Source organism: Vanellus vanellus (genome assembly GCF_965231255.1).
Source record: "Vanellus vanellus genome assembly, chromosome: 1".
NCBI classification, from domain to species: domain Eukaryota; kingdom Metazoa; phylum Chordata; class Aves; order Charadriiformes; family Charadriidae; genus Vanellus; species Vanellus vanellus.
In genome coordinates, this window is record NC_138905.1 from 2302795 (window position 1) to 2330261 (window position 27467).

Sequence of the window (27467 nt, forward strand, 5' to 3'; positions counted from 1 at the left end):
TATGGCATTTTTAAAGCAAGCAAACAAATAAAGCTGCTTTCTACGCACACAGAAGCCCGCTTAACCCCTTTCATGGCTAAAGCCAGTGGTGTATCACGTGTGTTTTATGCTTGACGTGGACTTGGAAATGAGCTTTCGCATTCACCTTCATATTTCTATGGGACAAGACAGGCTGCATTAACCTAAGCAGTTTCTGGACACTGTGGTGGGACTGCGGTTTTGGTCTCCTGACCCAGACTGAGACCTGGTGTGCAGATTGTGCAGCCTGGGGAGCTGCTGGGAAAGCCCTCTGGCCTCTTTCCAGCCCACTTATTTCATGTTTCATGAAAAAATCAAAGTGCAAGGAGAGGCTGAAGCCGTAGAAACGGGGCAAATTCCTTGGCCCACCCATTGAGCCCACACCACACCATCGCTGACAACATACAGCTTAAGTTTTGCTCCGCATTTTCGCTCTGCTCACCCACACACCAAACAATTCTGTGTAGTCAAATGAAGCAAACGTTGACGAGTACTCTGTTATTTGCAAGAACCACCACCAAGGTGACAGAGTGAATACCAGGGCTCACGCCCACGGGACGTGCTTTCAAAACCTGGTCTGCCAAGAAAACCAACACCCACCCTACGTCCTGCAGACCTGGAGAAACAAAACCATCCGATTCCAGCTGGACAGCCAGAGTTTCCTAAACTCAGACCTTATATTAAAGCAACTGCAGTTCTACACGTAACCGGTCAGTGGCTAAGCATGGTCACAGAGGGCAAAGTCACTACAGGCAGAAATTATGAAGCAAAACTTCTAACAAGAAAAATCCCTTCCCTTTAATTACCATTAGCAATGCAGCATGACAGAGAGAGATAAACACACACGCACCTACACAAATAAGGAGCTTGGGAACACAAAGTAATTACTTTGATTTCCCCCCCCCCCCACCCACCGACATTCAAAACTTATTAGTCTCAAGAAAGCACATATCAGCAAAAGACTGTCACCTCAGGGATAAATGGGGAATTTGTTTGTAATTCATTTCTAGGAGAATATATCCTGACGTTGTTAATGCAGAGTAGGAACGTGCTCTGGCCAAGTCTAACCGCCAAAAACACTTCTTAAAAAACGTCTATTCACATCTTCCCGAGCTTGTTTCCCTGGAAATGTGAACGCTGGTTTCTGCTGGCTGAGAAGTTCACCTCCATTGATTGCTTCACTAACGCACCAAGAACCAAGCAAAGAAAGTCAATGAAGCCTCTCAGTTTTTCAGTCCATTTCCAGTTTAGGAAAATTGAATTAATCTCTTTACTCAGCGCAACTCAGACATCCACATTCAGGCAATGAAAATCATTACAGAGGCCACTAAAACCTATATCTTTAAAGGTTACAGTGCGAAGATTAAAAGCGCCTTCGGGAAGAACTGAAATGGCCGATCAAAATAAAACCGTTGAGTCAACAGTGGGAAGCTTGGGCAGCACCGGTGCCTTCCAGTACCGACTGGTATTTTAAGATGCTTCCTCTGCTATATGGAGCGATACCAGGCAAGAGCGGATGCTATGTGATTTCACACACCACAGCGTGTTCGGACATTAGGGACGTTAGGACCTGCCAAATGAATTCAGCCCCATAATCCAGTTAATACGGGGCTGCTCCTGGGTGTAGAAACCTACCGAGGGGGCTTACGGATTGATCTGCCCACCTGCAAAGTCACCTCCTGACCTCAGACAGCCGAGGAGAAGCTCGTCTTACCTAGTGATAGACGTCTGCCCCGGATAATTCCACCTGAGCAGGTCACCTCTGCTCCCCGATCCTCGTGAGAAAGCAACAGGCACTCCTAGGAGGCCCTTCATCTCATTTCAAAGAAAATTTAAACCAATTCAGAAAATCGCACTCGAAGCGTGCTCACTTCTCGCTGCTTGCTGTAAAGGGAACCGAGGGCAATCAGCTCCGATGGAGACGTGACTGTGGCCGACCTCTAGTTATAGAGAGAGTATTCATCGGTTCAAGGGGTCAATGCATATATCTGAAACTCAGACTTAAATACTTGGGTGGACTTGCGTGCGTGTTCTTTGGGCTGCCACGGCCCACGCGTCTGCGGAATGCCTGGTCTGTTTTAATTACAAAGCCAACAAAATCCCCTCCTTGAGGAATTTATAATCCATGCAGTCACCAAAGGAAAGGCAGTGACGTGCTCTGTCATTACCCGGTGGTTCAGCCACTTTCTTTCCATCTTCATGTGCTCAAGTGCTCTCATTACGTGAAAATTACTTAAGGACAAACACGAGAAATGTCATCCCCCAAGAGTCAGGCTCTTTGCTTCCGAACATCTGGTATATCACCGTTAGGGCATTTTGGAGGTTTTTTTTTTCCTAATGCGGAGAATCAGCAGCAGGCAAGGCATTTCCCAGATACATGCCACGAATAAGAAACCTCCTACTCAGCAAACCTGAGAACTAAAGTTGTCCATCCTCGGGCTGGAGTGGTGCCAAATGGCCCAAAGATGGTGTGGGAAAGAGCACTGACTTCTGCACAAGGACGTGTTCGCTCCTCCTGCCTCCCCTCTGCTCCTACCTCGAGCAATTCCCTTCTTCCCCCATGATGTCTGATCCTAATTTAAGATAAACTTCCATTTTCAGGAACATTATCATTTCAGAGCCTTACAGCTCATTTCCTCGTTTGTTCCCTCTCCTTCAGTTGTGCCAACGCAGCTGTTTGCAAGGCCCGCCGTGAACCAGACTGGGGAGCTGATCCTGCCAAAAAAAAAGAGAAAAAGCAGATGCAAACCCCAAAACGTTGCCCTTCTCCCTAAGCTGGATCATTTCCCCGCTCTAATTTACTGCGGCGCATCAGGGCTCGCTGGGCAGAGAACGAGAAGAGGAAGGTGGTATTGGCCGCGGTGTCGGCATCGCGGGGGTATATGCAAGCGCAATCACAAATTCGCACCGAGCCTTCAGAGCTGGATGCTGCTTTCCTCCTCTACGATGGTGCGCTGTAAAGAGCTGCTGATCTTTTGTTGTGTACTGCCGACGCATTTGGCATAGCAAATAAAATACAGTCTGTTTTGGGGGTTGTTTTGCAGATGAGGCAGATAAAGCACCAAGTGCTGTTCTGGGGAGTATTCCAAACCTGCACAAACCAGAGGCATTTGGATCAACTCACATCGGATGTCCATCAGGATGGACCAAAGATGGGAGAAACAAAGTCTTTCCAGCAGCTGATCTAACCGATCTACTTTGGGTGTATTGACCCTGCAGAAGGGGAGAGGGCTGAAAGGACCCAGGTGACCCAAGACTGGCCAGAGCACAGCCCTCATACAGATAATCCTGGGAATAAATTTACCGTCTGCAGTCACTGACAGTGAATTAAAAGGAATTTTAAGCCTTCCGACTTCAAGAGAGAGACTTCAGCCAGAGATACAATAAAGATCCCATCTCCAAACGTGCCAGGACACATCAGGCTTCACAAAGAAGTCTGGTTTTGTGGCAAAGAAGAAATAACTGGAGGGGATGGTCATGGCTCAGCAAGAAGAATGCAATTCCTGGCATGGTGAAGGCTTCCCTTCCCAAAATGACAAACCTGGGACATCAAGAGATGGCTTCTGAGTCCTGGGGAAACACGGGATTCAGAGCACGGGTCCTCCTCGCCCTGGCGAGATGACCTCAGAACCATTTTCAGGCGTGAATGTGTTGCCTTTCTTGTAGATCTTGGCACCGTAGGCCAGTGATTCAAAGACCGGCCGAACTCCTCTCTAAAACACTCAGGGTCGTAAAGCTTAGAACTGAATTTCACCAACCTCTTATCCTGGCAAAACGAGGAAGGGACAAGGAAAGCTTTTTCGTTCCCGGAACTGCAAGGAGATTGGGTGCGTGCATGCACGAGACTGAAAACAGCCAATCTTGGCACAGATGGGGTAAGTAGAAACGCTTGACCTGTGGTGAACTGGGACCCATCTGAGATCTCCAGTCTTGGGTGTCAATGTGAGCTAGCCGGGAATACTGCATTTTCCAGTGTGGTCTCCATAAATATCCATAAAGCTTCTGAGCTGGTCAGAAGAACCGAAACCTTTTCCAACACACGAGTGGTTGGTGGAGCTCGGTGTGGGGGTACGCTGATCTCTAACACGTGTTGAGTGAATCTCTTGACAGAAGACCAGATTCTCAGCGTTGCTCTTACTTCAGCAGCTCAACGAGCATTTTGGTTTCTCCTCACTCTCTTGTGACCGACCAGATGAACTGCGTGGCCAGCTATGCGGTACTTCCCTGTGCACCTCCACGGAGGATAGAAGAACAGCGATTTGGGTTTCCCCAGATCAGTCACGTTTTCCAAAAACCCCTCTCGTTTCTGTGTGGAGGAGCTGGGCGGCTCCAGCAAAAGACATGGCCACACTACAGCTTCCAGAAGCTCACTCAGGACTGCAGAAGCTGAAAGTTTGGGAAGTGTCAAGCAGGCTCCTTGCTGTAAACGTCCTGTAATGCGGAGAGCAGTCAGAAACCCCAGGAAGCGCTCTATGAAGTGTTGTGAAGGCATAAATTGGTGTCCTACTAAAACTCAGAGCAGCTGCAGATTTAACTGGAAATTAAACTACACGGATGGGTGATTTGTTCCAGCATAGTTTTAATGAGTCTGTAACAGGGCGGCTGTTTGGGATGCACGGGGCATCACCCGGCAGTACCCGTCTGGTGAAGGACCATAGGGGGACACAGTCTCTGATCCCCCAAAGCACACCGGGGAAGCAAAAAGAGGAAGGGGAGGGGAGGGACATCAAGCTGAGAGGTGGTTTTTAATCCTCTGTGGTTGGGATTTTTGGTTAATGCAGTGAAACCACTAATTACAGCTAATTAAACCTGCACTGAGATCAAAGCTCAGCGGAAACTACAGGGGGGAGAAAACAAGAGAGAAAAGAAAGGAGAAGAAAATACGGATTTTGTTGTAACCAAGTCCTTAATTGAAAACTAAAGCAGCTTTGTTAATTAAAAGCAGCAAAAACAAAATGAGGGCATGCTCCACAGATACACAACATGAGTCCAGCACCGTGATGGAGATAACACGTCTTTCCCACGCTGTCAGCAAAGAGAAGATTTTCTTCCAGAACCTGTTCTGCTTCTGGCTCCTCCATAGGGAAGGGTCTTCCTAGGATCCATACTGATCCATCGGTGACTTTGACCTTCCACAGCACCGAGCACCTCGGGCTGTAAAGCGGAGGGAGAGGAATTCCTCCAGACAAACACATTTACAGTTTTTATGAACAAGTAAGAGTTTTTCCCACCAACACCAAGACAAGAGGAGATGGGTCAGTGACCAGCACCTCTAGACCAGGGTACCAAAAAACCCCACTGGTAGCTGACTGCAAAAGGAAGGGGTTCAATCTGTAGGGTTGTCCAGCCCTGACGAGACGTTATAGATATATGTGTGACAGCCACCCGCTGGCCCTGACGTGCAGAGAACATTGCGCATGTGTTGATATTTCACCCCCAATCTTGACACCCATCCATAGCTACCGCACATTTGGAGACTGTCACAGCTATTTCATGATGGAAGTGGCTCCGTTGCACCTGGGAACCGAAAATCCTTACACCTGACCTATGGGACAGGTAATGAGTGAGGTCAACATGGACCCAAGACTCCATGCAACAGCCGCTCCTGGACCATAGCTATATCTCGGCGATTTTACTCTTTCTTTGTGCCCATATCCCTCATGTCTTGGTCCACGCATTATCCTGTACTCAGTGATTAACATTTCCTGGCAAATGAGCCATGGGCGTGACTTGTTGCAGTTTGCCCCCTTTTCTCTGTGGCTGAGCCCCACGATACTGACTGCATGACGGCATCTCCCCGGCAGCTTTCTGGGAACGTCAGCTCTGACAGCCAGGGTGCTCCTAACGCAGGGGCAGAAAGACATGGCTTTCAGGCAAGGAAACGCTGAATTAGCAGGACTATTGTGTTTCCAAGTGCTCCAGCAGCAGGGAGGGAAGAAAGAACAGATCTGCCGCACAGTCAACCCTGGCTCAAGCTCAGTTCTACCTGCAGTGGAAAAATACTACCTGCAGTCTCCTTTCTAGTGGTCTGCTCCATCTGCTTTTGAATCTCCTAAGTGCTGCGCAGGATACATGAGTTACAGGGCCTGGCACCCAGGTTGTCTACTCAACTAACATGGGTTTTGCTCAAACTGAATGATCTTAAATGCCCCACATTTTCTCCTGGCTTGAGTGCAGCTGGCCCCAATGGAGAACATCTGAGAGGCCCTTTTCATCCAGTTCCGAACCACGAGTGAAGATAAGCTGCAGAGGAGCATCACAGGAGCATTGCAGAGAAACCTGAGAGCAGAAGAGCGGTTTGTCACTGAAGGAAGGGGATCCTGGTGAGGATTCGTTGGACCTGGGGTTCAACATGCACAAATCAAGCATCATGAGCTGCTCTTGAAGGAAGCCTCCTTCGACCACCTACATCCTCAGGCAACCTGGGCACCCAGGCAGCAAACACAGCCTGCTGTTTCTGTATCTGTCAGGAATGAAACCAGAAAGAGAAATAACGTTTGGCAATGAAAAGGACTTCTTTCAGAGCACTGGGATGTCTGAGGAATCTCCAATGCACGCTGGCTTCCCCTTCCCTCTGCAGCACCCAGTAGATGGCAGCAAGTTATCGCTTATTCCTCTTGCCTGGGAGAGCCTTGCGCATTAGGCAAGAGGCACAAATCTCTCCTGGCTCTGTACAATCAAACAAAAAAGATCCCCTGCCGGCCTGCCGGAGCAGGAGAGGAGCCCTGAGTGCCGAGCATCCGAATCAGAGCTGCGCTCTGAAATAAAGCACTCTCCGAAATCCCGCTGCCGCGCTTCCGAGACTGTTCCCGGTGGTATTTTCCAATTCTTCCCATGCAAGAATCAGAGCTGGACAGGACAACCCTGCCACCTCCATGGATGTCTGTGCTGAAAGCAACAGACCAGTTTGCACTGGGAAATTGTAGCATAAGGCCGTCGCTGCCTCTTGTCACTGACTGAGCTACTCCTAAACCTGGAGGGTCTATATCCACTCTGCTGCTGGGATCCATTCCAACTTACGGGCAAAATTAGAGTGTTTATTGGGTGCCTGGAACAGAGCTGAGGCAGATCCGCTGCTTCCCAAACCCACAGTCGTCCCTTCCCATCGCACTGTGTGGCCCCACGCAGACATCTCAGCACCTTGACCTCGGGAGCCGACCCAACCAGTGATGCAGCAGCTTGGCACTGGTTTGAAAGAAAGCTCCGGCTCCAGCTGCATCTTCCTTCTTCTATACACTCTTACCCTCCCCACCTAAATAAAGACGGGTTTTGGGTAAAGGGTGTGTTTTCAGGAGCCATTTAGGGTAACCGGTGTTAATTGTAACCGCGTCCTACAAATGCTTTGGCAGTTCTCACCTACTTGAAAACCAGTATGAGGACTGGTGCTGTTCTCTCCTGACTCTCTGCAGGTGGCTGTATGGGTGGAGGGAAGATGTTTGCCCCAAGAATATAAGAATACAAGCACATCGTAGCATCGTGGGTGTCACCGGGAGAGCACAGACACAGAGGAACGAGGTCAGAGCAGCAGCTGCAGCTGTATTTCGCCGGGGAGCGGAAGCAAAGGTCATTCTTTTTTGTGAATGATAAAAATTCAAGCAGCCCTTGTACACCGATAGATGTGATCACGCGTGTCTGAACTACTTTCCAAGGGCTTATTCATGGCCAACCTGTGAACAACTGTCTGGCATGCTGATGCCTTCTCCCCATGCCTTCTCACCGGGGACCTCTCCAGAGTGGGTGGGACCCAGTGGCAGTGACAATGTAGGTGCCACATCTCGTAGAAAGACGTGGTCAGAGCCAAGGGCCCTGGTAACATCTTTAGCAGCAGGAAATGATTCCTGGTCCCTGCAGGATGGATGGCCATTGTGACCGCTAACTTGAATGGTAGCAGCAGGGAAACTTCCTATCTAACTCGTAGGTGTACAGACCCCTCTGGTTTTCTATGCTGAAAACCATTTAAGGGATGAAGGACACTTTCAGACCCAGTAGCGATGAGTAGCACCACTGAAAAACCTTTATCTCAGAGGTCAACATGACATTGTGTTGTATGAAATGTTCACGTTTCATCACTGGTCTCTCCCTTCCCCTTGCAACCACCTCAATTAACTTTCAAGAATAGGGCAATTTTATCACTGCTGTACGTCTGAGAAAGTTTTTTTTTTTTTTTTTTCAATGAAAACCGAACATCTAACAATTGAATGATATTTTATTTAAGGATAAGTCTGAAGCAGAACCCTATCCCTTTTTGACTACCTCTGATGAAATCTCTGCATAAACACACGCAAGTGGAATTTTTGGTGAGGATAGAGGGGGAGTAGGAAAGAAGGCACAAGGGAAAAGACCTGAGCTGGAATCCGAATTTGAAGCTGGATTTTATCCCTCTGAGGCCATAAATCTAAGCCCGAGACTGAAACTTCCAAAATGTGGAGGTATTTGGAACTCGTGCTCAGTCCCAGACTTTGCAGTATATGCCTAGGTATTATACACGGGAAGAAAATACTGTTTTTTCTTTAATATAGTAGTGGATGCCCTAACGACTGACTGCATTTCTGCTGGCCTAGATACTGAACACACATATAAGGGAAAAAGCTATTAATATTTGCAGGAAATTTAGCAAATGCTACAAATCCTTCTGCGACACCTCAGCAGTCAGAACCAGTCTATTTTACCCTTTCTCCTGTCGGCGGAGAAACTCCTTGCTAGAGCTCGCAGAACGTGGCAATTTATTATTTTCAATGGAAACGTGCTCCGGCTCTGCTTCGTGATGCTCTGCAGAGAGTTTCCCTACCCAGATCTTACCTTGAACTGAGAATCCCAAAGCAGAAACTCATCTGAAAGAAATTTTCCCCTTGCTGTGGTACTACTCCCAAAGCAGCAAAACCTGCTGTTGTCACCTGTAGGTTACAGATCTTTTGAAAAATGTGGTCTAAACAGCAAGAGTCTCACTAAAACCAGCAAGTGTTACATGGGTTAAGATTTTGCTGTGAATCCTCTATGTGATTTTGGCTTCAGAGGAAAAAGATCTTCCCCCTCTGGCTTCCCTGGTTGGGGTTTCTACTGCTTAAGGCAACAACTAAGAGAAGAACGGGGATGCCCCAGCGCTCTTTGGGGACCATAAAAAACCTTGAAGAATATATCAAAAGTGATAAATGAAACCAAAACCAAACCCAAAATCGAAAGCATGACACCCAGGAAACTCTTGAAAGTCTTTTGGCCCTTTCTCAAACGGTCCGGTCTTGCCTACAAACTTGAGCACATCACACTTTAAATGCATTCACTTCCAGGAAAGGACCACACGGGACCTCTTCCTGAATTAAAACTTAACGTACGCAGACTCATCATATGAAGAGCGATGTACTGGTCCTTAATTGTGGCTGATTGCTTTTTCATCCCTGAGCTTCACACTCACACAGATGAAGAAATATCGAAAGGGCAAGAGAGCAACACGGGCAGCAAACTGACTGTCCAGGGGAAACATGAGCGAGTTGGCTTCAGATGAGGCTTAGATCCAACCTGGAGGGCAAAGAGTTCCATAACAGCCTGAGGAAATCTATTATGTGTGAAAACAACGCTAAAAAACCTATTATGCCTTTCCCTGATCAAAGGAGCCCATGACTTCAAGTTCCTTAAAGAAATCAGAGTAAACGTTGAGTTATTTTGCACAGAGCAAATGCCTACAAAGACCAGAGATGGGGCAGTGAGTCCCACGCTGGGATAGACCCACTTCAGAAATCTTCTCTCCCCTTCAGTGAGGATCACCCGGTTCCCCGGAGAAGTGAAGCAAGGAGGAAATTTACCCCAGTCACCAGGAGGCGCAGGGGTGAAGGCACAACAGGCGAGCGAGTATTTCTCCATCCGCTCTCCCGTACACGAAATAACCACTTGCTCTCCATCTCCATTTCTCATCTTTAAAAAGGCAAAAGTGATGCTTAGCTACTGCGCAAAGCATTTACAGATTCCTGTATGAGCTATATCACAGAAGTACAAATCACTTTTATCCTACACTGATGTTATTTTATGCTTTCTGGGGGTGAACTGTTATCTTTATTTTATAGTTTGAATAGACCTCGGTAACTGGAGTCCCTGGGGTAACATGAGAACTTGCTCGGGTAATTGTAAATTCAGGTGAGCAGGGCAGGGTTTGGATGCACGAGCCGCCTTGTTTATGTAAAAGGAGAATCCGGATAATAAGAATTCAGGAGTCATCTGAAGAACAAAAGAATAAAACATACTCTCTAGATCACAGAAGTCTGCCCCAAAAGAAAGGGGGAAGCGATGCGGTCATGAAAGCTAAAAAGAAATGTTGTTGAATTTATATTATGGGAAGAAATCTGCACCACAGGCACCACAAAGCAGCTGATGCTGCTCAGGTGTCTCCTCTGAGGTTCACAGCTCTTGATGATGGTACCCAGCAACTCCGGTGGTGCAGGAGAAGATCTTTTTGCCACCTAACTCATATATGAAGAGGGTCAGTACGTGTTTGATGTTGTGATAACCGCTGGTCCGGCACATCGCTCACCCGGTAAGATCGGGAGCGGGGAACACGTTACCTCCTCGCCCTTCCCTTCCAACTCCACATCAAGTTGTGCAGCACCACGAGTCACGAGCTGCGCGGCCGTTCCACCTTCACCACAAAGACCTCTCCAGAATCCGGCCAGCCGTGCCGTGCCAGCCTCCAGCAGCGCTTGGTCAGCGTTCATTATTTGGGTGCCAGTTGCTGTCAGCACATGCTCAAGCTCTGTTCTGCCTGCCAAAAAACTGGGCTAATTTATTTTGCATTTCAACAGATCAGGGGGGAAAAAAAAATCATTTAAAAAAGGAAAGATTGAATTTGGAAACTCTATTCCTTGGAGAGTTAGTAATGGATCTTTCTCTCTCCCCCTCCTCCAGGCCTCGGCATTCATAACTTCCCCATGTCAATGTTATTATGAAGAAACTAATTCAATAATGAGATCATTCCCCATATGAGAGCCCCAGAAAATGAGGCACTCGGTCACACCTACTCTCTCTCATCGGAGGCAGTCATGCTTCTCTCGTAATTCAGTCTCCAAGAGCAATGGCCAAAAGATGACACCAACTATTTCCAGTGTTTGTGGTGGGTCATATCCAACCAAGTGTCACACAAAACTCCATCATTTGACCTACGTGCCTTAACTTGCAAGTTCCAGGCTCTTCCTTTGGCTGTTTCTTGGGCTCAGCTGCCTGTTGCTGAACCAGCTGCTGCCACAGAGGATCAGCCAATACAGCTACTGGCAGTCAGCAGCCCAGGTCCACGTGCAAAGTACGCACAGCTTAGTGTTTGCTTATTCTTCAAATGACCCCCCTTTAGTGAAAAAAGCAGCAAGATGGGTGAGAAACTTGCAGGGGATCTATCACGTCCAGTTTTGTTTTTATTTTGCTATTACTACTATTTTAAGGGCAACAGAACTTGAAGGGAGACAGCATCTGGCGTCCCTGAGGTTCACACACACCGTTCCTGTGAGTTGCTAAAAGTTTAAGCCTTCAACAGACCAAAGTATGACTTATCTGGGCATGAATCCAGGCCCCAGACTCATCCAGTTTAAGCTCCACCCAAGACCTACACTTAGAGGCTTTTCCTTGTCTGGGTTTTGGTCTTAGGAGAACCACACCAACAGGAAGCTCCAAGCACAGACACTTTGATGGGACCTCCACTTCAAACTCATGCTGAGCTGAAGTGATCCGTGTTGCTCCAAAAGTTGCTCAACGAGGGGGAAAGTGAATATTATGATGAACTCTTCTATGGGTTTAACTTGACATCCATCCAGTTGCCCGCAAGAGTGGTGAAACTTTTGGAAGGAGCTACCTCTGTACATGTGGACATCAAAAGAGTAATAAACACAACCTGGGGCTCTCTGCTCACCTTGCAAAGTCCAGGTCAGCCTCACGGGACATGGTGATGTTCGTCAGATTTTGCTGGAGGATGAAGATGTTCCTACACATTTTCTTGATGCCGGATTCACTAATGCGCTTGAAGTAGTGGGCGCCGTTGATAAGAATGCAGGAAATCAGGTGGCCCAAACCTGCAAAGGTTGCGGGGGGGGAACAATCAAATCACAGGAAGAAGACATGTCATGACAATAATTCATCATAAAACCTATGAATTGAAACTGTTAAGTGGTACCTGTGAACCGGAACAGGAGATACACTGGGTTGTACGTGGAAACCCTCAATATATTCCCTGTGCATTTTAGGAGGATTTTCCTCGAGGTTTCCTTCTTTAGAAAAAATACAAAATGGCTGCCAAACACTATGAAAACTCAAAGTTGCATTATCATAACCATTGATATTTCCAGGGCACTTCCAGATTTATAATCAGGCTTTGCATAATGTCCCTTTCAGCCCCTCTCTCTGTCTGGGCAGAGCAATGGACCGCTACTGCTCCTACCAAATGATAGTATTTTCATCTGTTGCCAAGCGTGGTATTTTTCCCTGGTAAACTCAGTCCACAAGAGGGGAAATGATCTGCATTTCAATTCACTTGATGTGCAACCTCTCTCTGATCGGTCTTGAACAGTTCCTTGTGTCTGAATGATGTCTCCGTCTTTCCTCTGCTGCTGAAGGACATAGCCAGCTGCTCAAAGTCACAGCCACCCCCAAAATGATGTATCCATTCATGCCGCATTACAGATAGCAAAAACCCCAGCCCGATTCATTCAGTGCACAGGTCTGTACAAGACCAGGCATCAATTAAAAGTCTGAATTAAGAAAATATGTTCATGTATAGGCAACCAGCACAGGTTATATGTATATCCCCAAACTGGACTTAAGAGAGGGCCACATTTCATGAAGACCACATGTATGAATTTCAACCTTGTGGCTCAGCGAGATGCAAAGAGTCCCCATGGCTCTGTCTGGAGCCATTTCACTATCTCCTCGAATAGACACAGTGGACCTGAGCTGTAAGAGGAGCTCCACAGTGTGCTGATGATCGCTCAGTCCGCCACGGATTCACACAGCTCAGAAAACACCTGATTAAAAAACGCTCCATCGGTAGCTACATGGGTATGGCAGAAGCACACAGATACTGAAAGTCTTCTCTAGGACCAGCAAGCGGTGGTCAGAATAAGGCTAGCCAGGCTTGCAAAGCCCTCATCCCTGCTGACATATTATATTGGGCATTATATACTGGTCCATCTTCAGTCCCCACCTTCTCCTGCCTTTGAACAATCACCACATAAAAGGACACATATCCCGGCGCGCGGGCAAGAAACTGCATCAGCGCCACAAATAAATACGGGGGAGATGAACCAAGACGTGATTTATATTCTCCAAGGTAATCACGACAGATGAGACATCAGAAGAGCTAATGTTCTCTAAATTTAATTTTAGAAATGGAATGGCTACACTTTGGATAGGAACTGCGCCGTAATAGAGCTGTGCTTGTGCTTGTAATACATATACATGCCCTGCGGCTTCCCGAGGAAGAGCTGTCCTGCACGTACATCAACTTACCGCTTTCCTACTCAGCATGGGTCCGCTTCTCCTATTCAGCCAGGCACGCTCAGAAATGGTATGGAGGCAAAAGGGGTTTTGAGTGCCCTTCGTTTGCATGGGTCTCGCTTACCAACCTGCTGTAGGTGGCAACGGTATCACGGTTTGCCTTACCCCAAAAAGGACTACTGCTGAGCTTTGGGATGAGAATGAAAAATTGTTTTGTAAGAACCAAACTCTTAAGGTAAATGCCTGACCTTCGAAGATGTACTGGAACTTGTGCTGCTGGAGGCTGGCGCTCATGGCTTCCTCAATAGCACTAATGTCCTTGTTGAGCCGGACAACGAGAGGGTCATAGTCCATACTCTCCACATTGGCAACGATGGCGTAGTTCCCTTGTTTAGTCAGCGGGATCAGGTAGTGGAAGCAATGAACTCTGCAAGACAGAAGAGAGAAACGTTACAATGCAACAGCCCCCGTGTTAAAATATCAGTGGGTCTGCAAAGTGTCGCCGCCTTGTTTTCCTTCCAATGTTCAAGCTAGTAAAAAAAAACCCAACAATTTGAGGAAACGGGTGGTTATATCTGCATTAAATACATCCTCCTCTTGCCATTGTCCCATCTTGAGAGGTGAACACAAAGGACCCTTCATTAACAGGTCTGACCTATATCATCCCAGTAAAATGCCAAGTGTCTTTTCACAAGGTTCTCCAACTTCACACATGCCGGTTCAGCAGCACTTCAATACCGATGCTCAAAGAAGAGCTCCTTCTATGTACCGTAAAGACCTAATAACAGTTATAACTGGCAGAAGGAGCGAGCCAGGGGACACGAAATGATAATTAGCAGGCCAAGGTTGTGCCTATTCTCCAGCATTTAACACTATTGCTACTTTTTTCTTTTCTGCTCACCTGCTCGGTAGGGCTGTACACAACATGCCCAACCATCACCTCTCCATTGAAGGAGAACTTCTGGGCATTCAAATCACCTATTAGGCTTCTGCAAGAACCTGTAATTAAGTAATTCCTCTCAAACCCACAGAGGAAAATCCTATGTCCAACAAAGTTGATAGCAAAACTCCTTCTACTTTGTAATTACTTGGTTTCATCCACATCACTCAACGGTGCCAGGGAGGTTGGTTGGGTTCTTCTGAATTTCCTCTGTCAGGGAAAGATGGCCAAATCCCAGCTTGGGTGAAACATCCCTTGCACTTGAAGGATAACTCAGGATCAGCACACTGAGACAGCAAGTTCACACCAGACTGGCCCCAGCAGCGGGGAGCTGTGTTGGGGTGGGAGAAGCTGTGATGGGTATGTCCTGGCTTTCACGCCACCATCCTCCTGGAAATCATCCTTGAGGTGGCCATCACAAGCAAGTTCAATTTAGGGCAACTCCAAGAGTAAAAACATCTGTTTGCACTCTTTAGTGCCTGCTCCTGTATAGGGGCTTTTTATAGGAAAATACTGTAACAGACGTTAAGTAATCTAAAAGTCCGTGGTTATTTGTAACCAAAGGAATGGATAATGATCTGAATGCGCCAACAGATTTCCTTTAAGGAAGCAGATCTAAATCCAAAGAGTAGGATCTCCATGACTGCTGTCCTCAGGTCATGCCCACACGGTACCGGAGAAGGAGAAGCCAACGCCGGGCTGGTGCCAACCTGCATCTGGCAGAGCTGCGAACAAAGAGGGGGGCCCTAAGGGGGGAGAAATACAAGGGGATAATTGCGTTGTCTCAAATCCGCTTCGCTGGTTGCTGGTGTCTCCTTAGACTGCACCTGCATCAGCAAGAGGCCGGATAAATTCCCGGGCTCTTTACAAACGTGCTCTGAGCGTCTGTTTGAAGCACGGGGTTTCTGTGAATGAACACACATTGTACTATGCACCTTGGCAATGGCATGGATCCGCAGAGCTGCCGTAGGACTCTCGGAGAAACCTGCTAGTAACAGCCATCCGAGGGACCGGGATTTTTCTCCATTACTGCAGGTGGTTGCAAATGCGGAGCGATGAATATGGGGAAGCTCCTGCCCCAGTGGGGATTTTCCTGGTTGTTAGCATCGCTTCTTCTCAATCCTTTCCACCCGTTGCACAGAGTAACGTGCTTTGGTATATTTACAGCATCAAACTGGGGCTCCGGTTAGAAGCACTAGAGGAGGTAAGGCAATAGTCTGCTCTAAAATGAGCAGCACAAATATTTCCTGAATTACATTTGCACTTATTTCTGCTTAACCCAAATGTGATGGAAAGCCACAGAGGACCGAGGCCAGAGACCCATTCAGACTGGTGCCCATACTGTGAGTCCAGGTTACCTCCAGCATCACCTCGCATTCCGTCACAGCTGGAAAACTGCTCCATTTCCACCGCTTAACAATCTTTTCCTCGAATCCTTCAAACCCCAGCTCATCTGTGATGCCTGCAATCAAGTGGCTGGTAGATGATGGATAGCAGGTTGAAGGGCTGCTGACAATAACTAATACGTATTTTTTTTTTTAAAGCTACCTACAGACTTCACCAGAGCTCTGTCAACGTACACAAGGACACAATATGGCTTAGGATATGTCACGGCGGAACAAACTGATGGTCCACCAAGTCTCTCTGACATCCACTTCTATTTGATGCTTCAGAGGAAAGGGAAGCGATGAAAATACACCTGGCCAATACAATGCATAAGGGAAAAATGTCTTCTCAGCCCCAGAGCAGCCAGCTGGCAGCCTGAAGAAAGGGATCTGCTGCCTTTGATCTTCGCATGTGAAGTCAGAGACATCATAAAATTATCCATCCCTTTAAAAAAAAATCCATCCGGTTGCCCAGTTTCTGTTCCTATTTGAAAAAGTGGCAAGAAAAGCTCCACAGCGCAGTGGCTAACAAATGTGCCGACACCTGTTAGACTACTAAAACAGCATTGTCCAATATTCTAAGGACAAAGCCCCCGAAAACCCATTTTTCCTAGTCTCTGACACAAGAGACGCACACCTCCATAGGAAATTCCACTTTTGGTATCCTGCCTCTGTCCCACATCTGGCCGTTCACGGTGATGGGATCTGTCATGTCTGGACTGACCGTTGATGCTACAGCAGGCGAGTATACCTGTCTGAGGTGCCGTAATGTGTACTCTGACCACAATCTTAACCTACAGCCTCCCAAGCTCACCCGCAACCCACGAATTCGGGGCTTTTACCTGACTTCCAAATGCAGAACCAGCAGGCAGCGATCAGCCATCTCTTGAAAAGACCTGGCCAGCTCACCCAGGGTTTGCAGGATCTGTTCGGATGCGGGAAGGTGTTCCAGACTGGCATGGCTGTCCTGGCCAGGAGACACAGCTAGCAAGAGAAGATAATACACATTTGTGACATATTTCATCAATACCACTCAGCTTTAGCAACCACAGCATCTTGTCTGCTTCCATCCTGAATACGCGCGTTCTCCCCCACCTTTTCCTGAGCAATAACAGCTATAATTTGGGAGTGTACGAAGCAAAAAGCCGCTTCTGCAATTGATTAAACTCCAAAGTGAATCTGAGGGGTTTAATCAACCACCAGAATACATTTGCTTGGGAAGATATTGCTCTGTGATGAGTATTTCTGTAGCTGCAAAATCCAGGAACGTTTATCTTGCTCTGCTCGGAGTGAGAAAAGAGCCGCTCAGGAGCCAAAGCACAGCACTGGCAGGAAAGAGGGTCTTTTTCGGTCACCATAGACTCCCCCATGTAACCTCAAGTGAGTCTTTGCCTGCTCCCGTTCCCTTCAGGGCCATTTGGGAGGCTTTCTTCATTCTTGTTAATAAAACCCAGCTCTTAGGCAGGAAAGGAATTAAAAAGCAGGCAACAGGTATGACTTGGTCATGGACCAACTGTTTCCCTCCCACTCTTTACGAAACCACCTCGAGTTGATCCTGACCACAAGAGCATCGTCTCCTGGAGAAGTGTCAACGCACCTATAACTCCACAGCCTTCATCCCTCATATTTTATCACAGTCCCTGAACCCCGATCCTTCTCCCGTGCGACACAAATCGCTGCCACTCGAGCCACAGAAGTAGCTTCGCTAACAAGAGTAACAGCTGTTATCCTATATTTCGCCCTAATTAGAGGAAGCGTATCCCAACTATCTGAGTTCAAGTCCTGATTCAAGCAGCGCTTTAGAAATTACTTCCTGCAGAGGGTGATGAGCAATGTTTGAAATCAGGCAGCCCCGCTTAGGCAACTTCCACTTGAATTAAGTAATGGGATGGCAAGGGATCCCCTGGATCATCAAGCCCAGTCCCCACAAGCCCCGTGTCCCAGACCCGTGAGTATGAACTTGTGTGCCATATTAAAGTTCAGATTTCTACCCTTGCCGGCTCCTTCAAAACCTCACTTCTCTAACAGTGGTGGTAAAATTTTGGATCTAATTTCCAGCCTAAACCCATTGACTGATATTTGGTTCTTCATATGGCAACACTATTCTTTGACTTATGGAGTCCTCCATCCCTGGCATCCCTTTTCATAGAGTCATGGAATCACTTAGGTTGGAAAAGACCCTTAAGATGATCGAGTCCAACCATCAACCTAACACTGCCAAGTCCACCACTAAACCATGGCCCTCAGCACCACGTCTACATGTCTTTTGAATCCCTCCAGGGATGGCGACTCCACCCCTTCCCTGGGCAGCTTGATCCAATGCTGGACAACTCTCTGTGTCCCTTCTAGTTTCAATTAATTTCTCTTGAACACAGGTAACCAGAGCTGTTTGCTGTATTTGAGCTGTAATTGGTACCACAACACGACTAGAGCTTTCCCATTTACCCTGGAAATATTCTTTTGCTCTGCCATATCCTTTTTTTTTTTTCACAGCTGCTTCATGTTTTCAGCTCATAGTTGTTCTGTGATCAACCTGAATAATGGACACATGCTATCTGCTGGCTTTAACACCTTCTTCTCTCTTTTCTTGCACTAACGTTCGTTCCGCGATAAAATGCTTAGCCAGACACCAACGCAACTCTGCGTAGAAAGGATCTGTACATCACCAAGGAACTGTTGACAATAAATTCTCATTTTGATGGAGACTGATTAAGTAAATGTCACTCGCCACCGTTTGTACAGCCAAAGACCTGCTTTGAAAGAGGAACCTACGCAGAGCTTTGGGTTCGCTCCTAAAATGAAATACACCTGCAGATCTAGCCTGAAAAGAAAAAAAAAAACAACCAAAAGACAAAACGAGGAGATAAAAAGCCCCAATTTATTTTATATGAAACAAATGGAAACAGAGGTAAACATACGAGACGGGACTGTACAATTAAAGGAGCGTGGCAAAGCAAAAGGGAAAGCTCGCACGCAGCGAAGTGCCTAATTGCGCATCTAAACGTACGCTGAATTACAACACAGAAAAGCGTGCGCGGGTGAAGCCATGTAAAACACGGCTCCTGAAAGCAGCCTCCTTCGGCAACTCCTGCAATCACAGCAATATTTATGAAGTTGGCTTTTTTTTTTTTTTTTTTTAAACCAAGGAACATGGTATAGAAATTCATAGCCTGGCAAATACTGCTGAATGTAATTAACTGGCCTGGAGTGTAAAAGAGAAATAAAGAGAGAAATGAGAGCCACAATCCACCCAGGGGGAATGGGAAGAACAAGGATGCCCCTTCCCTAGCACACCCCGACGCTTCTCCGAGCCTCTCTCTGCTCACTGAGGTCTCTCCCACAAAGAAAATGAAATTATCAGCCAGGGGGGTGATGGGCTTATTTACACAGCCTCTAATTTCCAGAGAACGGTGCGCAGAGATGACTCTGGGAAGGGCTTTGGAAGAGCTGTTTGTCCAGCTGCCACCCGCCTTTCAGCTACCAGACCTCCAAGTGACATCCGTTTCCCTGGAGGGCGGCAGGACTTTCGGATCCTGCAGGATCAGGTCTAGGGGTGCTTAGAAAGCAGGAAACATCACCTTTATTACGGGGGGAAAAACCCATCTATTTTTAGGCAAAAATCTTACATTTTGAGAAGTTTCTATCAGCCTCATGCCTGGAGATGGACTCACTGCAAGAATCAGCTCTCTCCAGCTGTGCTGGGGCTGCAGCTTCGGGCTGGATCACGCCAGCTCGCTCCAGCGATGACTCCCTGCGAGCGGTGGAGATGGATGGACCCATCATCCGAAACGCAAGAGTCAGCTAATTTCTGCAGTGGAGAGATACATGCACAACTTTTCTACTCTCCAGAATTCATTTACAGCAATTTAAGGGAAGCTGTAATTATATTTGTCAGTGGAGATAAGAGGAGGAGAGAGACGGGGACAATCTGCTCCTTATTTAGAGCCAGAGCACTGAAGTGTTCTGGGTGTTCAGAGCCCCCATGGTGGGGAGGAGGGTCTGGTGCTGGCTTGGGGGACGTATACCAACTTCTCCCATGCGCGATGAGGACACTGAAGTGTATTTTTGCTTTTCGAGCTCAAAGGAAGCATTTCAGAACCCATCAATTTTCCTTCCTCTTTCTTTGGACATTCAGAAAGGACCATTTCGCCCCCAACAAGAAAATCCCATTTCTTTAAGTCTCACTCAAGACAGTTTTACTCCATCATCCTTGGCCACATGAACCCACAGAAGGAGCTGTAGCAGCAAAAAATAATCAGAGCCTAAATTATGAAGGGGCCTTGAATAAAAAATGTAATTTGGAGCTGGCTTTGGAGTTGGCCAGTGCTTTGGGCAAAGGGTGACCCTGCATGGTACGGATGTTCAACTCACCAGGGCACACTTTGAGCTCTCTGCTTAAAGAGGGAGATATCCCCAACTGAAATGCTGGAAAAGCAAAACAGCAGATCAGCAGCCATCCACTTCTTCTTCCCCTTCTCCTCTTTCATAACCCATTTACACGAAGTTGAACATGGGCCCTCCTTGGCCAACAAAATACCCAACGGTTGGTTGGCCAACACCTTCCTCTATCGGCCCTTATCATCTTGCAGCCTAAACAGGTGAATTTCATTTGCCTTAAGTGATCTTCCCGTGCTGCCAGATAACAGTTACGGTTTTGTTTGGGATTTCTTCTAGCTTGCTGTAAGCACAGCCAAGATATCTCACTCCAAAGAGAAGGAACGTTTCCTTCCAGCAAACCTGAGAAAAATAAGCTTAACACACCCGTTGTCACCAATGATTTCAATCATTTTGCAAGTCAATGCGACGCTGGTGCCTCTTGACAGATTGTGCCTTGTAAATCGATGGATGTAAATTACCAGACCTCTGGAATATTAAACAAAACCTGCCGCGTTGCCCATAAACAAACCTCTGTAACCAATCAAGGTCTACAATAGCGCATCCTGCCCGCTCCCCGCTCGAGCAGAGCGACGGCTAACAGATTTGAATGACTTAATAGCGCAAGGAGAAAAATCAATCTAAGGTTACAGGCTCTGCCTTGGCTGCGGTGCAACGTGAACCTGAGAAATAAACCTCCAACATGCTCAGGCTTTACATAGCATGACACACACGTCCTTTACAGGGGAAAGGGGAAAGGCTCACAGAGAAATTGTACAACTCTGTTGGGGAAAAAAACCCTCTTATTTGGAAAAGAGATGCGGTGTGAAACACTCGCTCTGTCTCCCGCAGGTAACATTAGGGATCAGTTCACAGCTTTTTAAATGTTAATTTCTTGGTCTTTTCCTCTCCAGAAGAGGAGACTCCAAAATGATTGCAAATACACACAGAGAAAAGGAAATTTGTTACGGATTACGTGTTGGACTACGCCTTTGGAGACTCAAGGTTCACTCTTCTCTCTGCTGCAGACCTTTCTGGGGACCTCGTGCACCACTTTCTCTTTCCACGCTTTAGTTCCCAGTGTGTGAAACCTGGATAACGTGTTTTTATCCTTCACTGCCGTTCAAGCTGACTCTAAGCTCTCCACGTCTCCTGCTCCTACAGCTTTTAGCACCACGAGGTGACGATGCCACTGGGAGACAAAATCGCTACTCCAACACCAACACGAAAGAATAATATCTGGTTATTTAAAGGAAAAAGCATCGGGTGAAGTTGGGAGGAATTAAATATGTGAGCATACGGGTTTCTTTTTAAGGGAGATAAGAATACAGCAGTACAGTGTGCACATTAGATGCAACATCAAGGACCTATTCGGTGAGATTTCTGAAGGAAGACATATGCCAGGAGACCTTTGTCTTCTGAAGTCAAACAGCAGGAGGAAACTAATTTTTTTTTAAAATATGTCACCATTAAAAAAATCACCTCTGTTTCTGTTAAGCCACAGTCTGTTAATTTGGGCCGGAGCCGGGTACAGGAAAGCTGCCGCCGTGGAGATGCTGGTGAGCGCGGGCTTTGTGGGGCAACGGGAACGTGGCTGAGATGGCCACAGCCCCACTGAAAGGTGACACAAGTGGCATGGGGCATTGCCTCCACGTAGCTGCACAGAGACGGCTGCGTTCAGCCACAGGAGCTGGGAGATACGTTAGGACTTGCTGGAGATTAAAAAGCCTAAATAACCAAAGAAAACCACACAAAGCAAATCGACTCAAATGATTTTCTCTCTGTGGGAATAAATAGCGGGACCCTGCTGTCAAGCTGCTTGTCTTTTCATGGTTACACGTCTTTCCTCTCACTTTGATCTCTTATCGCTCTCGAGATGTCGTCTCGATCTAATTTAGAGTGCAAGCTCTCCGAGGAGCGGGGGCCTTCTCTCTTTATCCTCTCGCAAAGTGCTCTGCACACCTGTGGTGCTCGAGAAATAACGAACACCAACAACTATACGCAACCCATATGGCCACTTGGACCGGGTTCTGGCTGCAGGAGTATCATGTGAAGCTCTAAGGCAGAGATCACTCACTGCCTATCTCTAAATTGGTCTGTCTGGGGATCTCAGAGCTGCAGCTTTATAGAAAAGGACTGGAATGTGCCATAAAATCTGGAACTGGATTTTGATTCTCCCCAAATTCGCAAGGTTCATTTCAGAGTTACAGGAATTCAGGAACCAAAGCTAGACTTTGGCTTTGACATCCTCCCCTTGCTTTTCAGAAGTGTGAATCTTTGGGCCTCTTAGATATGGCAGGTTACTTAAAATAAATTATGCAGATATTGCCGCATTGCTCCTTTCAACCTAAATGGTTCCCTTTATAGATTTTAAATATGGACAAAAAGATCCATAAGAGCAATGACATCCCCCAAGACTTCCAAGATCACAGAATTACAGAATGATTTGGGTTGGCAGGGAAGTTTAAAGGTCATCTAGTCCAACCCTCAACATATTTGGCAGCTGACGCTTTGATTTTGGATGTCAGCTGTCTTCTTCACGTGGGCTCCAAACGGAAAGGCAGTGCCCAAGCCCATGCAGCTGCAAGGACGGAGGCTCTGCACATCAGTGCTCTGACCTTCACTTCCCCAACGATGGGTAAGATTAACTCTTGACTCCAAGATGAGCTTGTCTCTACGGATGCTTGTCTCTACGGACACTTGTCTCTACAGACAAGAGTAGGAGCCGATGAGCAGAGGTGACAACAGTCAGCGCCTACCTAAGCCAAGCACCGAGTCTCCCACGCAACGGCCACAACCTTCCTCCTTGACCTTGGCCGCTGCAAAGCTCTGAGATATGGAGAACATTTACCACGCACACGCGGGCTGAGTGCACAGCTGGTCATATCGATTGACAGAGAAGCACAGGAGAGAGCAGGGATTCTTGTTAAAACAAAACAAATACCATGAAAGGACATACTTTAAGAGGTCTGGACCCTTCAAACAAGAGATGGGAGGATGGAATTATCTAAATACTCAGCACTGGTCCCGCTCACCTTTTACTGGGATCAACCACTCACCGGAGGTGAAGGGGCAAAGTTATGCCAACACTTAAAGGACAAGAAGAAGTAAAGAAAAAGCAAGCTCAGGGAGAGCTTCTCATTCATATTGCTCATAGCAAATTCCTAATAATGAATCTCATTCTCTAGTAGAGGCAACCGGCATCATATGGGAAGATCCTCAAGGAAGGGATTTTCCCATGCAAATCTCCTTCAGGTCCTGATGAGGATGCAGAAGGAAGGAGAACTTGTGCCCAAACCCCGTGAAAAGCCAGACAAAACTGGAGGTTGGCACGGAGAGCTCCCTTCCATGCCTCTCTGCCCTTGGCTCCATGTTAAAATTCAAGTGTGGGAAAGGGGACGAGGCAGCCGGGCTGGAAAAAAACATCGCGACCTCATTTGCGATGAGTGGTGATAAGCAGACCGGGCTGCAGTCCCCATCAGTTCAGTAAACACTAATGATGAGGAGAGCACAGACTGTCACCAGTGATAAAGAACAGGCTAAACACTCTATTAGTTTTTCATTTTGTGAATTAATGTTTTTTATGGCGTGTGTACACTTGCTAGTTAATGAATTGTCTCGTTAGAGCTGCCTGCGGAGCTCCTCGTCTGCCTCTGCTGGCAGGCATAAATTTCACAAGGAAATTAGCACTTTTAAAAAGGCAATAGCTCCTCTAAAAGTGGTTTGTTTTCCATTACTTTCTGCAAATATGCAGCCTCGGGAAAGGGATTATCGGGGGGGGGGGGGAGGGAAAATAAGGTGTCTCTGAGCTAGAGGGGCAGGGCAAATAGCGTGGGTGGGAGCTTCTAGCTCTGTCATACGATAACCCACTGGAGAGTTTGGTTGCTCATCGCTTTTCTTTAAGCGCTTTGTTTTCAAGTCTGGAAAAAGCTTGAAAAAAAAACCCCAAAGCTCTTGGTTCATTTACAGAACTCTGAAGAGCAGGGCTTTTTTTTTTTCACTGAAGGAAGCAAAATTGTGTAGGTACAGCTAAGGGCAGGAGAGCTAGCACAGCTGAAGATTTTGGATATGGAAGGATCTCTCTGAAAGTCCAGGGTTTGCCGTTCCAGTGCTCCTCAACTACGAAAACTCCTTTGCGTTAATTTTTTCTGTTTTCAGTAATTTATAATGTAACTTTCCCCTTCCCTACCCCTCTCAGAAATATTATTTCTTGGGCTGAATTCTATTAGCTCAGAAGCGACTTGATTTACAAAGCTTAGTAAAAACCCATTCATCTGCTTTTGAGTTATGGAAAGTATTTTTTGCCTGTTCAGTGTTTCCCACCCCTCTCTGTGGGAAGCACCAGCCATGTGCTTCACCTAATTTTTATTAAAGACAGGGCAAAATCACAGCTCCAGTGAAGTAAGTCAATGGAGACACTTCCATCAATCTACACAGAGCCAAAATTTCACCCCCAAACTAATTTCTTTATCCATTTGTCACTGGTTTCAATAGGCCTTTAAAAAGCCTATTGAAGACCTAGAAGACCTTTAAAAAAGCCTAGAAGACCTTTAAAAAATTGTCGACGTTTGTGAATGAACGAGCCAAAATGAGTGGAAGGAAACCAGAAAACCTCAAGGCCAGATGCTTCGCACAGGGCACCGTGTCCTCAGAGCTGATGGAGATGCTTTTAACTCAACTGTTAATAAAGAATGCTTCACGGCATTCAGAATAAACCTAATGTACATATCACCAAATTAATGATATTTCTATGGTATCCGCTGTTAATTCACTGATGAGCATTGGGTGGGAACGCTGGAAATTTGTGAAAATTACAGAAAAAAGTCACATCGTGTGAATCGAGGCAGAAGGGAAAACCAGACATTTATTGGCTGACTTCACGGCAGCTTCTCCACACCACTGGTAGGATGTGTCCCACACGAACTGAAATAATTAGGTTTTTGTCAGCAAAAAGAAAAAGGAAGATGGGTGTTGGCCACGCGCTTGGGTTAATATAAAAAAACCCCAAATCTGTAAAGAGCCGTCAACCTGCACATAAGGCTTCCTCAGAACTAGAAAAAAAAAACCCACAGCGATTGGTATTAGGACACTTATAAAGCAACATTGAACTAAAAACTGAGGGATCAAGACATTTTGTTAAGGGACTGGTCAACTGCGCCAGGAAAGGGGGTGATGCTCCAAACCGTCTGAGATTCCACTTAACTTCCCTTGCAAACACAAGCATAAATTTCACTTTTTCTTTTCTTTCCTCAGAGTCCTCCCTGATGTCCTATGAGGACAGGCTGAGAGAGTTGGGGTTGTTCAGCCCGGAGAAGAGATGGCTCTGGGGAGACCTCAGAGCCCCTTCCAGTCCCTAAAGGGGCTCCAGGAAAGCTGGGGAGGGACTCTTGATCAGGGAGGGGAGCAATAGGACGAGGGGGAACAGTTTTAAACTGAAAGAGGGGAGATTTAGATAGATCTTAGGAAGAAATTCTTTCTTGTGCGGGTGGTGAGCCCCTGGCGCAGGTTGCCCAGAGAAGCTGTGGCTGCCCCATCCCTGGAGGTGTTCAAGGCCAGGTTGGATGGGGCTTGGAGCAACCTGGGCTGGTGGGAGGTGTCCCTGCCCATGGCAGAGGGGTTGGACTAGATGCCCTTTAAAGGTCCCTTCCAACCCAACCTATTCTATGATTCTATATTGAGCTGCACCTTGCCAATAAATGCCCCCAAAACCTCACTGCAAAACTTCTCTGGGTAGAATATGTTCTATGATGGACATATTTCTAAAAGGACCTTAAACCTCCCAGTTTATTGGACTCACTGGAAGAGCAAGAAGCAGAAGTGCTGAAGTCAGTCGGTGTCCTGATGCCCAAGAGCTAAACTGCTCTTCTTTGCAAGAGGCAAAGACAAGCTGAAGAAAGTGTAATGAAAATAAATACAGTTAAGTACATACCTTAAGGATCCTATTTTGAGTGTTGACAATTAAAGATAGAAGCGTTTTGGGGGCTCTTTGTTTTTAGTAGATTGGTTTGCAAAACAAGAGGAGAAACAGCAGGGAGGTCTGTGCTGGAAGACAAATGAGAATGAATGAGTCTTGTCCAGGAGCATATAGAGGAAGGTGTGAATCCGAATACCCATGAGAAATAGAAAGGGTTTTCAAAGGTAGGCTGAAGAATGGGAAAAAGACAGAATGCACTCAAAGGAAAGGACACGAGCACAAAGATGACCTTAACGTCAGCAGGAACATTAGTGACACTTTGCATCAGCTGCAGCAGACTCATAGTCTGAATTCTCTCCGATTTTTGCTCATTAGAGTAATTTCCCCCAAGTCCCACACGACTATAAATGCTGGTTAGATCAGAACAATCCTATAGCCCACGCACTGTGGCAAAGTGACTCACTGGTGATGTCAACGGTTGACCACACTTCTGAGTCTGGTCACCTGGTTTTGGAAATTATTTTGCCCCTTCCACACTACACTAAGCCGTCACCTCTACCAAGACAAGGAGAAGCAGATGGACTCACTGCTATTAATCTTTGACATCAATGAGTCATTTTCTTCAGAGGAGAGAAACAGATCCTAATGCATTGAACCAACGGGAGTGGACAGCAGGCTCTTTGGAGTTATTTCCACAAAAACCTTGATTTGCTGGTATTACTCATGAGGGATCCTCATTGTAAAATGGTTTGAAAGCACTGCTAATTAGGTCACTTATTTACATGACAATCTCCTGCGTTTAAGGCTGGTGGGTGGGAGGAATGAAAGATGGAACAAGAGTAATTAGTATAATCATGACGGTAATCTAAGTGCTGACCCCAAGGCACCAGATCAATACCTGGATTGCATCGCGGTGGTGTGCCTATTGTCTGAGATAAAGAACGACAAGTGCTGAGCATCCAGGTCAGAAAAACAACTTCTCATTTTCTAACCATTAAATATTTGATGTAAAGTATCGAGGTTGGGCAAAGCAGCAACCACTAATCTGTACGAACAGCTTCACTGCAGACATTCAAGGGAAAGAAAAGGCACTGAAAAGCACTAGGAGATTGCTTTGACAAGAGAACAAGAGCTTTTAGTTGGCTGATGACTGTGTGGTTTCATTCCCTGAGATCCACCAAAGCAGACCCATATTTGAGCTATGAAATTTTATCACGAAAGTTATAAAACAAAACAAAAGAATCTCTCAATGCTTAGGCTTTACCAAAACAGTCATTGTATCTTCACAAGGTCAGCAGTCTCTTGCTGGTCTTCAAGGTTAGTCTTACCATTTTGCTATCCCAAACAAATTTACCATGGTTTTAGTCGTCCAAAA

General features: G+C 46.6%; 1 protein-coding gene across 1 annotated transcript in view; it reads right to left on the reverse strand.

Moving 5' to 3' along the window:
* EXOC4 (exocyst complex component 4) overlaps window positions 1-27467 on the reverse strand; it is a gene marked incomplete at its 5' end in the record, with an annotated part of 449694 nt that overhangs the window by 20124 nt on the left and 402103 nt on the right. The window contains 3 exons of the mRNA XM_082492311.1: window positions 11900-12059; window positions 13728-13906; window positions 16647-16788. Coding sequence (XP_082348437.1) covers window positions 11900-12059; window positions 13728-13906; window positions 16647-16788 — 481 coding nt within the window. The remainder of the gene's footprint in view (window positions 1-11899; window positions 12060-13727; window positions 13907-16646; window positions 16789-27467) is intronic.